The sequence below is a fragment of the Crinia signifera genome, chromosome 4, assembly GCF_055691185.1.
Source record: "Crinia signifera chromosome 4, ASM5569118v1, whole genome shotgun sequence".
In the NCBI taxonomy this organism is placed as follows: Eukaryota; Metazoa; Chordata; class Amphibia; order Anura; family Myobatrachidae; genus Crinia; species Crinia signifera.
The window spans coordinates 138,216,851-138,234,398 of record NC_139220.1 but is presented as its reverse complement, the minus strand read 5'-3'; the positions used below and the strand labels follow the sequence as shown (position 1 = coordinate 138,234,398).

The following is a 17,548-nucleotide window of genomic DNA, read 5'->3' as shown; positions in this document are numbered from 1 at the left end:
CTATAGAACTAGCAAAGCCCTGTGACCAAGCAACAACCCCATCCCCCCCCTCCAAGGGTCTCGCTAGGGAGATGGGCATGATATGAAAGTGCACAATGTTCCTATATGCACCTTTTAGGGGGTATCTTTCCCCTTAATCGCGGCTGAAGACTAGGCTGTTTGAAAAGTCAAATCTGCAGTGTGGAACGGCCGCTTGATTTTCAAATTAGTGTCCATTTCTGCGGAAAATGATGTGGATTCACGTCTTCTTTTTTCCGATTTGGTTCCAAAAATTTGAAAAAAGAAAAGGAAAAAGATTGAATTGATGGAATGCAAATTCCATATGTTCTTTGAGGGAACAGCCGCTATTTAGCCATTTTTCATCGAAATAGTGACATTGAATACCCCTTTAATGTGAAGGACATATTTCTCTAAATGTAGTGTGACTACTGCAATTATAGTGTACAATGGACTACAGAAATACTGCGTACATTATGTTCTCAATGTCAAAGTATTTCATGAATGCAACATATTGTGCAAAACCTGTATTTCATCTAATCCCATATAATGTATTTTCATTGTTTGTGTAACAAACCTGAATGTTGTGTAACAAATAAATGCATGATGTTGGCACAGTTTGTATCATTTGGAAGAAAAAAAAAGCCATCATAACAATAATTGTTCGTACTAGTCCTGATATTTTCACAATACATTTGTTTAAGGCTGGCGAGGCATCACAAACAGAAACTGTTTCAGAAGAGCACAAGAGCCTGATCTGGACATTGGTGAAGCAGGTGCGACCGGGAATGGACTTGTCCAAAGTGGTGCTTCCGACCTTCATACTGGAGCCACGTTCCTTCCTGGACAAGCTCTCAGACTACTATTATCATGCTGACTTTCTGTCTGAGTGAGTCTGCCCCAGCCACCCTGTAACAGACCCTAACATTTTGTGAATTTGCTGTTTAAACAGTCTCCAATAATGGAGGGAGAAAAATGATTGCACCCCTTTCACGGGATTGGTTCTAAATCCCGGCGTTCGGAATCCCGGCGCTCAAAGTATCGAAAGTGTCGGGATTTCAGAGTCAGGCTTTTGAACTCCGGGATTCTGACCACCGGGATGGTAACGGCATCCCCCTTTCACATCACACCTCGGACTAAGGTTAAACTGGGTTGCCCTCTGTATAATGAGCGACCCGGTTTTAATGTGAAAGTGTTGGACCCGGGATCATGATGGGAAAGGGTCTCAAAGTAAAAGTATCCTTAGGAAAAAAAAATAGTATTGGGTGAGATGTATTAAAATATCATAAATGTTACAGAATACAGGACACAACTAATTCTAGAGTATCTGACAAAGACAACACCTGTAGCACCTAATATTAATTATAATATAGGTTATCTGACCTCTACTTTGTTTTGTATTAAAAAAAACTAACTTTTCTTCATAAGTGAATAACCGAGCATGAGCAAAATATAGAACAGCATAGTTTAAATAGATGATATGAGAACAAAACATTCTCAGATTAGCTACTGTAGTACAAGGAACATGATTGTTTAACTTGCTGTTGCTAGAATGTACATGCAGTGTTGAATCACTGGAAGTGGTGAGGTGTGGAGTCAGTAAAGCACTTAGTAATCATGTCCTAAACATATGGGCAAGCTTTACATTCTGAGCTGCCGAAGATTAAAAATAAAATGTAGTACTGGTGACATAGCTCTAGTGATTGAACACTGCATGTAGTGTAAGAGAGTGGAAAAATGGGTAACTTCTTGAATCTTGTGAATAATTGACATGGGAGGATAGAAATCAGTGTGGCTAGAGATGATGTGCGTTTAGGTGGGAAGGACTGTTTGAGTTCTCTATATATGAGGATGAAATGGTAGAATTAGAATTGTAAGGTTATATATAGGCTGCCAGTGAAAAGGATTGGAGAGGATGGCGGCCGATGTGTGGAGAGATAGTGTTGTAGGCTACAGGTTTGCAAAGCGTGTCCTCAGCACCCCACACAGTGCATGTTTTGTCAGTTTCTTCACAGTATCAAGTGAAATAATTAGCTCCACCTGTGGATCTTTTAAAATGTGTCAGTGAGTAATGAGTACACCTTTCGGGTGACCTGGAAAATGTGTATTGTGTGGGGTACTAAGGACTGAGTTTGAGAACCACTGTTGTAGGCATTATATAAAGAATATTTGGTGGACTCGAGTGAGTACTGGCCAGACTTCAGTGGTCTTAAGCAGATGGATGCAACAGTAGTGAGAGAGTATGTAGAGAGTGAAAGTAAAGATGTCCGCGATGACACATGCTTTGGATATGAGGGACAAAAGCAATAAGGAAGTGTTAACCGAAAGAGAAGGGGGACATGGAGGGACCTTGGAAGGGGCCTTGATCATGTTGTGTTTCATAAAAAATTTTATTTTTCGCAATGAGCGAGATCATAGCAGGAGGGAAACATTTGAGTATCATCCATCTTTATAGATGGTATCAGAGACTGGAGGAATTGTAAATAAGAAATATAATTGAGGCTTAATTAAGTCTTTAAGGAGCTCCAAAAAAGATCAAAATCCGCTTTATTGGCCAGTTATACTTGCATATACTAGGAATTAGATTTGGGTTGCTGTGCAGCAGCCAGTTAGGTACAGTTAAACAGTGACCGTATAGATATATAAGAAACTGTAAATAAATCAATAAATATACATAACACATACTCGTAGGAAGGCAAAAATGGAGCAGCGCTATACCAAATTAAAGAGTGTATGCATCAATTTAAAAATAACAATTTAATAACATTTAAACATACATAAACAACACATTGTTTAAAATATGAGGGACCTATTTGACATGTGGCGGACCTGTGGAGTATCAATAGTCACCAATGGGGGATTGATATAACCTGCGTGGATCGAGATTGACGTCCGATTGCAAAGTGAGTCCGTTAGATGGTATTCCTGAATATCCTATGGTCTCCTGGTTCCAAACCCGTTGGCAAAAGTTGTTGTGTAGTCAGCCAGGGGGGACCTATAAACGGCAGTCCAATAGGTCAGGTGCTTGAAAACGGTACAATGCCTCTGGTGTTAAATATGAAGGACACGATGCAATGATAAGCAGGTGGTCAACCTCTTCTCCAAATGGTGGTGGATGTTATTTCTCCAAAGTCAGGTCTAGCAACACCAGAATAGGTCCCCCATATTTTAAACAATGTGTTGTTTATGTATGTTTAAATGTTATTAAATTGTTGTTTTTAAATTGATGCATACACTCTTTAATTTGGTATAGCGCTGCTCCATTTTTGCCTTTCTTCTGTATGTTTTGTTGGGGAACTGACCACCCCCGGTAGCAGCTGCTTATTAGAAAACTAACCCATATTAAGGCGCTCTAACAATTAACCCAGGTTAATTATTGTATAACACATACTGGTACCCTGGGGATTATGGACGCAGGGAACATATATTCGCTGAGCTGCACAGCGCCTAGGCAGCCAACAGGTGGAGCTATAGATACAGAAGAGTGCTTACAGGGTTGAGAACAGTCAAAAGACCTAGAGAGTGGACGACTTTAAGGAGGAGTGGTTGGTCTATGGTATACAATTGATAGGTAGAAAAATATGTAAGAGAAAGTTTGCGGAGCAAGTTAGGGACCTTAAGACTTGGTGTCCGTGGGGACCCTTCAATGCTTAAAATGTATCCAGCTGGGTGAGATTCAAGTTTGTCTGTGTTTATATCTCTTAGTCCATATGTCCTAACTTTGGGTCATTGCCATTGTAGTATTGTCAAAAATACAGCAAGATGGAGAAAGGAGTTTTTTTTTTTTTGTAATCACCTTTACATGATCAGAAAATATTATGGCACAATAAGCCGATGAGGTTATACTGTCTTTAAATAACTTGATGCTGACTTAACATCATGCATCTTTGTTTATTACATATTTAATAGAATTCAGACTTTGTATTGGACATTTTGTTCAACAGAATATTTGAAATAATAAAACATATAAAAATGGCATTGACAAATTTGTTGAACAATCTTTAGAGTCATTGCAATCTTGAATCCTGTAGCTCTCAGTGGGATCTTAGCACCTGTCAAGGAAGTTTGGCCCAATCTTCCTAAGCAAGCTGATCCATAAGCCTCAAGGTGGATGGGGTGCCTTCTCCAGACTGTATGTTTTAGCGCTTTCCATAGATCTTCAATATTTCAGATCAAGCCTGATAGAAATCCAATTCAGAATAATCCAATGTTTTGTTCTTATCCATTCTTTAGCTGTGTGTTTTGAGTCCTTTTACCTTTCACGTGCTAGTCTAAAATTTTCTTTCTGATCTCAGACAATTTTTGTGGTACATATTCAGTGTGGTGCACACAATGATACCAAATAGTGGAGTGATTTACTTTTTTCCATTTCAATTGGCTGAATGACTGATTGAATATGATTTGTGTTGCCAATTCAAAAATGCAGTTTGACATATCACTTTACAATAATCCAGTTCTCTTTTCTAAGGGGTACCAACAATGTTCGCCAGCCCATTTTAGAATATCTTTTGAAGAATAAGCTATTTTTTTCAAATTTTTTGGTACTTATATGTTAGTTGGGCGTGCCCGAAGCGTGGCGAGCGGACGCGGAAAACTAAGCAAATAGCTTAGTGGGCGCCCAACTAACATATAATGACCAATTTTTTTTGTATTTCTTTGGTTCATTCAAGGAAATAGCAAAGGCAAGCAGATATACATGAGACAATTATTATTATAATTATTATCACTTTTCGTGAGGGCTGAACCATTGTTGTTGTTGTAAATTTGTCCACGTCTGTATTATGGCATTCACTTCTCTGTATATGATCTAAATTGACCGCACAGAAAAGTGTACCTGATTTCATGTTTGTTCTTGTTACCAGGGCGGCCCTAGAAGAAAACGCATATAGACGATTGCAGAAAGTAGTCAAATGGTATCTTTCAGGATTCTATAAAAAGCCAAAGGTTTGATTTTTCTTTCATTTATTTTGTCCACACTTTGGGGCATGCTTATCTTGTAAATGTCATATTTGTTTTCCTTCCATCTTGTCTACAATTAAATAATATTCAAACCCATGCACCACACTTATTCATTTTGGTCTACCTGTTTGCCGTCCATCTCGCAACTAGCAGTGTGGGCTGTGGAGGGGGGCAGAGCCCATGGGAACGCCCAGCATTTTATGCGCGTTCCCATGCCAATGCCCAGCATTTTATGCGCGTTCCCATGCCAATCCCGGTGGTGTGGGGGCGGGTAGCTGACATAAGCGGGAATCAGCTGCCCGCCTGCTACCCGCACAGGGCGCTCGTAGATGTGAGACCCCAGAGAGGTGTTACAGAACTGTGAGCACTGTAGAAATCATTCGATGGTCTGTGACCATCGAATGATTTCCTCCCTGCACGCAAGCTGTGAATGGATGTTTATGCTAAACATCCATTCACACGCGTGTGGGGATTTTTGGCGCGCACTGTCACTCTCTTTAGTGTGTATGGCTTCTACACTTTCATCCTGGCTCCTAGATTTTAAAGAAATTTGTCAAGCCCTGCAGTAAAGCTTACAGCATGCAGTGATGAGAATTGTGAGGGTGATTAAAACATCCAGCATAATTGGTATGTACTCCGTACAAGCAGTGTAATGGACAGTTGCCATGGCCATTTTATAAAGCATCTATAGGCAATATATCCACTTCCCTGCCCGAACTGTGTGAAAAAAATATAATATATATATATATATATATATATATATATATATATATATATATATATATATATATATATATATATATATATATATATATATATATATACACAAATACAGGGACTCAACACTCTCCATAATGAACTAACTCACCTTAGTATACAATCAATCAAATAAATAATGGGGTTTTAATTTTTGAATTGATCAATGCATTTAAGCTTGCAGCCCATCGCCAAGGGACCCCATTTCACTGCAAGTCCTACACTAGCATTTGTTTCTCAAGAGCCTGCCAACTGCCGACACATCATAGCTAAAGTGGACATGTGTATTTTCCTGGTTTAAAGCTCACCTGCCAAGTGCCTTATGGCTTTTAAAGATGAGGCAGTCACCTAACACAACACCTGACTTAGAATTAAAGGGGCAGCTGTAACAGGTTACAGATAAATTAGCTCATCTGGGGTGAAAGAGAAAGCTATGATCACAGTAACAAAGGTTAATAAAAATTAACCCACATATATACACACATACAGAGTACCACAACACTCGCCATCCCTGCGAATGGGGTGCAAACAGCACTCGCCATTCCCAGGTTGGGGTGAAAGTGGCCTGTGACCACATGCTCTAATAAATACAAATACAGGGACTCAACACTCTCCATAATGAACTAACTCACCTTAGTATACAATCAATCAAATAAATAATGGGGTTTTAGTTCATGAATTGATCAATGCATTTAAGCTTGCAGCCCATCGCCAAGGGACCCCATTTCACTGCAAGTCCTACACTAGCATTTGTTTCTCAAGAGCCTGCCAACTGCCGATACATCATAGCTAAAGTGGACATGTGTATTTTCCTGGTTTAAAGCTCACCTGCCAAGTGCCTTATGGCTTTTAAAGATGAGGCAGTCACCTAACACAACACCTGACTTAGAATTAAAGGGGCAGCTGTAACAGGTTACAGATAAATTAGCTCATCTGGGGTGAAAGAGAAAGCTATGATCACAGTAACAAAGGTTAATAAAAATTAACCCACATGTATACACACATACAGAGTACCACAACACTCGCCATCCCTGCGAATGGGGTGCAAACAGCACTCGCCATTCCCAGGTTGGGGGTGAAAGTGGCCTGTGACCACATGCTCTAATAAATACAAATACAGGGACTCAACACAACAGAATGTTGAGTCCCTGTATTTGTATTTATTAGAGCATGTGGTCACAGGCCACTTTCACCCCAACCTGGGAATGGCGAGTGCTGTTTGCACCCCATTCGCAGGGATGGCGAGTGTTGTGGTACTCTGTATGTGTGTATATATATTATATATATATTTTTTTTTTTATTTTTTTTTATGTTAATATTTTGAGGACGAAATCAAACTTGTGAATGTGATAGTTGTATGGTTGCAAAATACACTTTGAGTGGAATTTATTTAGCCCTGTTAATATAACAGCAGTAAAGGGGTTTGCCTTAAGCTTTAACACCCAAGGCTATTCAATTAGAGATTGTTTTTTTGCCCAATGTTTTCTTGTGTTAGCTCTCAGGCTCATGAGTTGACACACATAAACAGGTTAAGTTATTGGGGATATATTTTTTGTTTGCTCAGATCCAAAAATAAATCCCTGTTAATTGCAGCATGTGGACTGAATTTGGTGCTAATTGACTTTGCCCCTTAGAGTTATTTCTGACACAGATGAATATATTACTTTATTTATTCTAAGAGGTTACATCGCTGATGATTTTGATTCATGAGAAGTTGCAAAGTCATCCTTTACCATTTGTTAGGCTAGGCGACCTTAGGTGTTGAACATCCAAAATATGAGTTTTGACAAATGTTCTGCAATTGAAATATTCATTTATGGAATAAGTTTTATTTTATGATAACACTGGGGGTAAGAGAGTGCAATCTACATATGAGTATTGACCTCTGCTAAGTGTAATCCACTGAGGTTGTTGTGTTTGAATGTGTTTATTTCCTATCTTTGTAGGGTTTGAAGAAACCTTACAACCCTATTCTTGGCGAAACCTTCCGCTGCTTGTGGATACATCCGGAAACCAATAGCAAAACATTTTACATTGCAGAGCAGGTATGGACTGCATTTCTGTGTATTTTGAATTAAGAAGATGGTGGGTGTGACCAATAAGGTCTGCATGAAAGTGCAAGTTTTAATCAAAACCAAGCCATCTGGCCTTTCAATTATGATTAAAATCTCCCTTCTAATATCACACACCCAGCAACAGGATTCACCCTATTAAAAAACCCTACTGCCACCGCTGGTTTTCACAAAACCTGAACTTTGTCTGATTGGCCTACAGGTCGCCCTCACTTCTCTCTACTTAATTTAATTAGGTTTAGGAACAATATATCTAATCAAATTAAGTAGAGAGAAGTGCAGGTGACCTGAAGGCCAAGATCTGCCTATATATATATATATATATATATATATATATATATATATATATAGTGTTACCAAAATAACATACGACCAGTAGTGGATGGATATGTTTTAAAACACAGCAGAATTTAAGTGGCCATTGAATAAATTGGTATAGGAACACCAGCAACTCAACCATCTTTCACACCCCCCGCATTCCGTAAGTCTGACATATTGCTGTACTTAATCGCAGGATGAGCTGGGCCTCCGCAAAATAACATCTGCAAAATCTAATTTTCATTGTGTCGGCATAATAGGGATATAGGGATGTTTTTTTTTTTTTTTTTTTTTTTTTTTTACAACAAATCTGGTAAAAGTTGTGTATGGTAGATAAGATGACACTATGTACTTGTATCTCTAGATAATGTTGCTATTTTATTTGTTTTACTTACTAGGTTTCCCATCATCCACCAGTGTCAGCCTTTTATGTCAGCAACCGCAAAGATGGTTTTTGTCTTAGTGGAAGCATTCTAGCCAAATCCAAGTTTTATGGTAAGCTGGAACGATCAAAATGTTCTGTCCCATAACTCCGTTTTGCTCCAGTGGTAAACTGCCGCTATGATTGTAGTATTCTCATTTTATATGTAGAACAGGTAGAGTCACTAGGCGCCTCTAAATAAATTTTAATATTAATACGGAAGATTAGGAGAACCCAATGGCCAAGCCTCATATTCCTAACCTATACATAACACAGTAGAAGACCTACTTAGACCTATTTAGTACATTAGAATATTAACCCCTTCCCGACATATGACGTACATGTACGTCATATGTCGTTGCGGGGGAATCAAGCCAGCTCACGGAGTGAGCTGGCTTGAAAGAGAGCAGTATATTACAGCCAGGTACCTGCTCTCACGGCCACGAGCGGCGAGTTCGCCGATCGTGGCCGTTTAACCCTTTAAGCACCGCGGGCAAAGCGCCCGCAGTGCTTAAATAGCTGATCGGAGGGGGGGCGCCCCCCTCCGGCGCCGATCGGGGCCCCCCGCGGCGAGATCGGAGGGTGCCGATCGGTTGCCATGGCAGCCAGGGGTCTAATGTAGACCCCTGTGCTGGCCATGTCAGCATTCCTATTACATCCTGCCTGAGGCAGGATGTAATAGGAAGTGCTGAAAATCACTATGTTCAGCCATAGAGCACTATGGCTGAACCTAGTACAGGCGATCGCGCCCCCTAGTGGTCAAGTACACTAGGGGGCCTTGTAGTAAAAGTAAAAAAAAAAAAAGTTCAAATCACCCCCCTTTCCCCATTTCACAAATAAAAATAAATAAAAAATAAAAAAAATAAACATATTTGGTATCGCCGCGTTCCTAAAAGTCCGATCTATTAAAATATAACATTAGTTATCCCGCACGGTTAAAGGCGTAAACGGAAAAAAATTCCCAACGCCAAAACTACGTTTTTTGGTCGCATCGCCTACCCAAAACAATGTAACTAAAAGAGATCAGAAAGTCGCACATATCCCATATTAAAAAGTACACTTCAGCCCGCAAAAAATGAGCCCTCACCCAGGTCCGTAGGTGGAAAAATAAAAAAGTTATAAGCCGCAGAACATGGCGACGCGACGCAAATTAGAAAAAACGTAAAATTTTCTATTTTTTTTTTAGTGGTAAAACGTAACGAAAACTATATAAGTTTGGTATCACCGGAATCGTAACGACCCATAGAATAAAGATAACCCATCATTTTAAACGAACTATGAACTCCAAAAAAAACGTAACCAGCGCAAAATTGTGGAATTGCGTTTTTTTTTCCTTTTTACCCCACATTGGATTATTTCCTGATTCCCCAGAATATTATACGGTATAGTAAATGGTACCATTAAAAAGTACAACTTGTCCCGCAAAAAAAAAGCCCTCATGTGTCTATATAGCCGGAAAACTAAAAAAGTTACGCTTATTTGAACGCAAGGAGAAAAAAAAAAAAAAAAAGTTAACAAAAAACGCCCCGTCGGGAAAGGGTTAAAAAAAATATATCAAGCTTCACAAATGGTGGCCTAAAAATCTTCCCATACTGCCCAGGAATTGAATTGCTCACAATAATCAAATGGTTTAAACTTGAAAAAGAATTTGAGAAATGCAAATCCCCAACATCTACACAAACTATAAAATACTATGTATAAGACTGTTTAGTAGTTTGTCCATGTACTGTGCTGTAGGTATAGAGCTGTAATTTGCCATTTAAAATAGAAGAAAAAACCCTTGCCTGTATCAGTTCTAAGAATAAAGTGCTGCAGACATGTAGTCATTCTTTAAAATATGCTACATAGGGCAGTATTCAATTACATTTTTCGCCACCCACAGTGAATCTGTTTTTTTCCTTCGCCGTGGAATCGCCGTGTTTTTAAGGCGATTCGCCATGTATGGCGATTCGCGGTCACCAGTCCCTCCACCCTATTCAATGTGACTAAGATTCACCGCCCCTGACGGCGAATCTTAACCCCTGCAGCAGACGGCGGCAGGCAGGGAGATGGAAGTCTCCCTGCCTGCCCCAGAATGTATGTGGGGGGTAGGAGAGCTACCCGGGACCCAGGCAGCACAAGCTGCCCCCCGGGAGAGCTAGCAGGGGACCGGGTAAGAGCCGCTAGCACTGCTCCAGATCGTGCATATGTAATGATCGGGAGCAGTGAATATATGAATATGTAATGAGCGGCTCTAGGCTCCCGGCCCCCTGCTGGCTGTTATGTGTAAAAATATATATATATATATTTTTTTTATTAATTATATATTCATGTGTTGTAAAATAGCATGCCCCTTCACAGAATAAAATTCCTGATTTTTTTTACACCAAAAAAAAAAAAAAAAAAAAAATTATTTTAAAAGTTCACATTCCACTTCACCATGACATGAAAAGATGGCGATTGCTACACGGTGACACACGGCGTTAATCACTTTGTATTCAATGAGAAGATGGCGAATTGCTTTCTCTCACGGCGAATCACATTGAAAAACCACAGCGAATTGCGGAGACTATCAGACGGTGAATTGTCCGTCATTCACTGTTCGCTCAGGGTGAAAAGTGCACGTTGAATTGAATAGGGTGATTCACTTTTGACACAAAAAATCACCTTCCAAAGTGAAAATAGCATAAATTCGCCATGAAACATGGCGAATTGTTCTCATTGAATACTGCCCATAAAGATAGATAATTATAATGATTCTCTGACTGCATATTTACAGTAATACAAAGGAAAACTAATGATATTGTTCATGTGGTTTGGTTTTATACAGCTGTTGGCAGAGTATTATTCCAGCCATTGGTATGGCATTGTTCTTTCCCCAAATCCTCTTTGCTCAAAACCATTGCATAAATCCTCCCCCCTCTGTCAGGTACTTCGGCATCATTGACAGTCATTCCATCCCGGTTAATGCATTATGTTTAAAAAAAAACCCGCTAAATTGCACTCACTATCTGTGTGGGTTTCTCTCTGAAAACCCTGGATCGTTAGAGGAAGGGTTTGTCTTTAACATTATGGCAGGTATTCAATGTTTCCTCTGGGGAGGATTCGCTGCACTTTCTCCCCAATTCTCCCTGTAGGGAGATTCGCCGGGCAGCCGCCCGTTCTCCCTATTCAACGCCTCAGGGGCTCTCTGCCCCTGGCGGTGAATTTTAACCCCCCCCGGCGAATGCCGCCGGGGAGCTGGGGGACGGCTGCAGGCAGGGAGATGGAAGCCTCCCTGCCTGCGCCGGACACTGCGGGGGTGAAGAAGGGCTGTGGGGGACAGAGGGAGAGCACTGGTCCCGATCGTGCATGTGTAATGATCGGGACGAGTGTGCAGTGAATATATGAATATTAATGAGCGGCTCCCGGCTCGGCCCCCTGCTGGTGAATGTGTGAAAAAAAAAAAAAAAGTTAAAAAAAATTTTTTTTTTATATATTCATGTGCTGCAAGCACATGAATAAAAATAGCATGCCCCTTCACAGAAAAAAAAATCAGATTTTTTGACACCAAAATAAAAATAAAAAACGCTTTATTTTCAAAGATCAGATTCCAGTTCTCCAGAAAAAGATGACGAATGTAAAATGGAGAATCCGGGGAAAATCACTGGAGAAAGCAGTTCTCCACTTCAGCATTGAATACACTCTCGGCGAATTCCACTAAAAACCCCATTGAAAACCACTGGCGAATCGAGGAGAATCAAACAGAGAATCGCCAGACATTCGCTCTTCATTTGCAGAGAATTGTGTCCATTGAATAGGGCGAATTGGTTTTCCAGTGAGAAAATTCCCTGTAAACCCGGGGAATTGACTGATTCCCCAGAAAATATGGAGAATCAGAGGCATTGAATACTGGCCTAAGACATGATATTGTCCATTCCAATAGAGAGGACAGCCAATGTACTCTTGGAGCATTTATTGCTGTAGAGGTGTGTAATAAACCTTTAAAACTTCCACTTTGAGAGTTCTAAATGGTTTGATTGATGGACACGGCTCAAATGAGAAAACTAAAGTAGCACCAATAAACAGTGTGCTTTAAACAAGTATGCACTATGCTGCCTTTGCTGACCTCTCACACTGTCTATAGATTCAATATCCTGGCTATTTATCATGGCAGAGGAAAGCTTGTGTACTTTCAGAATACTAACAATTATTTAGTTTTATCTCTCATTACATCTGTTTACACCTAATTACTCCAAGACACAACTGTCCCCCCCTTTCCCTGTTAGACTCCTGGGGCTTATTTTGTATGAATTAGTGGAAGGCACTTTCTTGAGTGAAGAGAAATGGTGAACAAGAGAAGGCCGCAAGCTTAAGGGCCTGTATTTATGGCTGGCATTTTATAATATATAGTAGTCTTCCTGGGACTGATTGTCTAGCATACACTAACCTACTGATGGAGACCCTTTTCTGATTTGGTTTTAAAATGTTTATTTACCAATTAGAACAGCATTACACATCCACATGTAATTATTTAAAAAAGTTTTTAAAAAGAAGTTATGACTTTCACCAGTAGATGTCAGTATAGCCAAATCTAATACAAGTATATATTTTTATATACTGTATATAAAAGAATCCTAGTGTTCTCTTACTTAGCTAGAGCTAATAAATTCTGTAAGTCATTATGAAAGTTCAATACATTTGATAGACATATGAGGGCAATGCTTTCCCTTCCCTATACATTATAGTGCTCACCCTTTGGGCAGCACAAAGAAAGAAGTTACTTTGTTTTCTTACAGAAAACAATGATGCTGTCCCCCCGTCCACACCACCACATAATATATATATTAAAAAAAATTATATTGCATTTCTAATTCACAAGAATCATACAATGTAAATGAAGGGAGGGGTCTTGTGTGTGGACTGCCGTTTGTGTCTAGATGTAAGTGAGATGTGTATCAGTGGAAATAACAAATTTATTACAAAAATGGGGTCAAAATGCTCCTACCATTGTATTAGGGGGAAAAACAATTGTATATATGACGTATAAACCTTTTGGAAATTATGTAGATCAATTGCATATATCAAGGAGCAGTTGTTTACGTAAAGTTACATCATACATGAGTGCTGTTCTATGCAAATGGGTTGGTATTAAGAAGTGCACTATAACTGTATTTAAAAGACAAATCATGTTCTGATGAATGACATCCCACTGCCCCAAGTGCATGCATAATGCACTTGGATAAACCACTGCATAATCTTACCCTAAATCCAAGTACTTAAGGTGGCCATACACACTGCGATTATTGTATGCGTTTTGAACTTTTAAACTTCAAAACGCATCGCATTGGATAGAATCGCACCGTGTACCTGCGGGGATGCGATGTGTGTCCCCGCGGGTACAATATTGTAAAGCACAAAAAGTACCTGCAGGCAGTACTTTTTGTGCTTCATTGCATCGCATTGCATCAGTTTTGGAGTACATGCGATGCGATGTCCATTAGTAACTATTTACTTAAAAAAAAGGCTGAAATTGCATCGCACCCGCAAAGTACAGTACATTGCATCGCATCCACTTCAAGTCCCAAAATTGCATGGCAGCTTGAAGTTCAAAATGCACAGCACACAAAATCAGTGCGTGTATGGGCACCTTTATTGCTGTTCCAGTCAGGTTACTTAGTCCAATGTATGTTGTATGCCGGGGAGCCATTGGTCTGGCAGTTACTCCTACACTGGGTACTTTGTGGGTCGGTTGCTTCTCTGTACTGGTCCGTGCTGCCTTAGTACTCTGGCTGCTAGTGTATTCCTAATGAAGGCCTGGAGGCCGATAAGCTTGAAGCAGCACGCACACTAAACATCACTGCAACATTAAATTTGCTCGCTGGTAGTCTCCTTGCCGGCTGATAAGTAGAACAGCAGTGCAGTGAACTATTGGGACTGGGCAGCAGCAGGCTCATAAGAGTCTGAGGCAACTCTGAGGTCCTGTATTCCCCTGAAGTCCGGCAGGAGGCCACAAACTGCACCCCAAACACAATCCTAAGGATCGGGCACAAGAAGGGGAAGTGAACAGCAAAGTCTCCTTACAGTGGTAAGTTGAACGGCCAGAATACTAAGGCAGTGTGGACCGGGACAGAGAAGCAAACCACACCTTTGACAGATAAAGTCCCAAAGACAACTCACTGGTGGATACCTGCACTATCTTGCATTTTGGAGACTAGCGCAAGGGCTGGTCTTTAGCTGACTTGCAGACATTAGGTGCAGACTTCTTAGCAAGAGTACTTGTGAATCTTGATAAATCAATGGAGGATAGAGAATTTTCCAGGCATTCACTGATACGGTCGGCAACATTGGTTTGACCCTTCTTACTTTGTCTCCTTTTCACCATAATCGCCAGATGAGCAAATGTCTAATAACAGATTTTCCAGTCTCGCTATTCTGGAGAGCAGTGCAATGGGCCCCACTTAATGAGTTTTCATCAAGCAGGCTGGCCTTGCGGCAGCACAGAAAACAGATGCAATTCCACACTTCTATTCAAGGTCCTATTATTTAGTAGTAAAAATAGTGGGTCACTGGCTACTTAAACTGGCATTACAGTACTAATGTGACAAATTGAAAGTGTTCTGCCTGAATATTGGACATTGCATGAGTTTTCCGGAGCATCATCCTGCCTCCGCTGGCTTGCCCTCTTCATACAGGGTTTGTGGATGCCCTGCACCCAGCTGTCCACATGTTTGCTCCGTGATTTTATTTTGTTGCTTGCACACGCTTCCAGCAGTGGCTGTTGGTAAGCATGGGCACTTTGACTGGTCTGTGTTTGTGGAGCACTATGTACAGAAAGATGCGGTGCTCTGTGTGTTCTGACACCTTTCTGTTATAGCCAGCATCAACTTTTTCAGCAGATGGTGCTATTGTAAAGCTTATGTTGGATTGGACTCCTGGTGTGTGATCCCCACATTCATCAATGAGCTTTGGGTGCCCATGGCCTTGTTGCTGTTTTGACTGGTTGTCCTTCTTTAGACCACTTTACATACTAATTTCATACCATGAATACCCCACAAAACTCTGACCCAGTTGTATAGCCCAGTGTTTTCCAACTTTGGTCCTCAACGACCCCCAACAGTTAACGTTTTCCAGGTCTCGACACATAACACAAGTGAAATAATTAGCTCCACCTGTGGATCTTTTAAAAGGTGTTGGTGAATAATGAATACACCTTTGCACAAGCCAGGTGACCTGGAAACCGTGTACTATTGGGAGGGCCAAGGTTAAGAAACACTGGTCTGGCCATACGCATTTGGCCCTTCTCAAAATCTCTCTGATAATTTATAATTTATTATTTTTCCAACTTCCAACATATTAACTTAAAGAACTGATTGTTCACTGGCTTCCTTATATATCCCACCCTTTGAAAGTTGCCAGTTTAAAGAGATTATCAATATTATTAATTTCACCTATCAGTGGTTTTAAAGTTATAGATGATGTGTGTCTAAACATACCCAGAAAGAGGGAGATAATTGGGGGTGTATAAATGCTCATGTATAAATTATGTTTTTATTCAGGATATTTTGTGACATGCAGAACTAGGGAATTAAAATTAAATTGTATAAGTAAAACATCGGTATAATTCCCCATATTCGAAGTTGTGTGCATCTCAGATTAAAGGCCCATACAAACTGTGCGATTTTTAGCTGAAATAGCTCGGTTTACTCGTTTGAGCTGCTTTCATCTCGAAAGGCTGCTCAGTGTGTACAGGGCAGCGGTGAGCAGTGATGCACGCTCCTGCGTCATCACTAGCCCAGCCGCTCATCTGCTGGTATAGACGAGTGAGTTTCCCCATCATCGCTATCCATACGTGCTGGGCAAAAAACTCTGTGTGTTATGGACCTTAAGATCTTTGGAATATTTGTGCCCTGTTTACTGACAGTCATCGGTACTTGCCCTGTACTAAGTGCAAAAGCTATACCTGCTTTTGTTTTTCCTTCCTGCCTTCCATTTCAGCATACACCCTCTATGGGCAGTATTCAATGAGAAAATTCTCCGTGCATGGAGAGCGTTTTATTTCGCTCTCCATGCACTCTCCGTGTTTTAGCGGAGATTCTCCGTCACGGCACTTTACCCACTATTTAATGTGGCTTAATGTCGCGTCCGCGGCAGGGAGCTTTCAGGAAGCCGGGGGACGGAAGCAGCCAGAGAGATTAAAGTCTCCCTGGCTGCTCCAGAGGAATGTGGTGGGGAGGGGGGCTCCCCAGGACCCAGGCAGCACAGGCTGCCCCCCCTATAGCCAGCGGGGGACCCAGTATTCACTGCACCCGATCATGCATATTAACGATCGGGTGCAGTAAATATATGAATATCTAATGAGCGGCTCGAGCGCTCTGGCCCCCTGCTGGCTGCACTGTGTAAAAAAAAAAAATGTAAATTTTTTTTTTTTTTATTAAATATATATTCATGTGCTATAAGCACATGAATAAAAATAACATGCCCCTTAACAGAAAAAAAAACCTGATTTTTTTACACCAAAATTAAAAAAAAAAACCTTTTAGTTTAAAAGTTCACATTCCAGCTCCCCATCAAAAGATGGAGAATTGCTACACGGAGAGACACGGAGAAAATCACTTAGAAAGACGGAGAATATTTCACATTGAATTGGGTTGCTCACTTTTGGAGAGCAAAATGCTCCGTCCAAGGCGAAAAAAGCAAAAATTCTCCATAAAACACGGAGAACTTTCTCATTAAATACTGCCCTATGAGCTTGTGTACTCCCATTTATAAGCATGTGTAGTACAAATGCATGCAAGATATACTCTGCATATGTGCATTCAGCTCTGTATGGGACCACCTTTATGTCTAGCATATTTACTTTGGATGGCTAATAGGTTTCAATGATTTGTTTGTCCATTGATTTCAAGCAATTCTTTCCTCTGTAGGCAACTCTCTGTCTGCTATTCTGGAAGGTGAAGGGAGACTAACGTTCCTGAACAGAGGAGAGGACTATACTGTGACCATGCCATATGCTCACTGTAAAGGTAAAACTGCCTCTACTGACTAATGCCTGATGTCATGGTGG

The 17,548-nt window shown here is 40.6% G+C and overlaps 1 protein-coding gene across 5 annotated transcripts in view; it reads left to right on the top strand.

Annotated features, from left to right (window-relative positions):
* The window catches only part of OSBPL8 (oxysterol binding protein like 8), a 217,685-nt gene that overhangs the window by 185,952 nt on the left and 14,185 nt on the right, over positions 1 to 17,548 (top strand). For all 5 annotated transcript variants that reach the window (XM_083182589.1, XM_083182585.1, XM_083182588.1 and 2 more), the window contains 5 exons: positions 702 to 886; positions 4,860 to 4,941; positions 7,659 to 7,757; positions 8,501 to 8,597; positions 17,409 to 17,507. In XM_083182589.1, the coding sequence (XP_083038715.1) occupies positions 702 to 886; positions 4,860 to 4,941; positions 7,659 to 7,757; positions 8,501 to 8,597; positions 17,409 to 17,507 (562 nt within the window). The remainder of the gene's footprint in view (positions 1 to 701; positions 887 to 4,859; positions 4,942 to 7,658; positions 7,758 to 8,500; positions 8,598 to 17,408; positions 17,508 to 17,548) is intronic.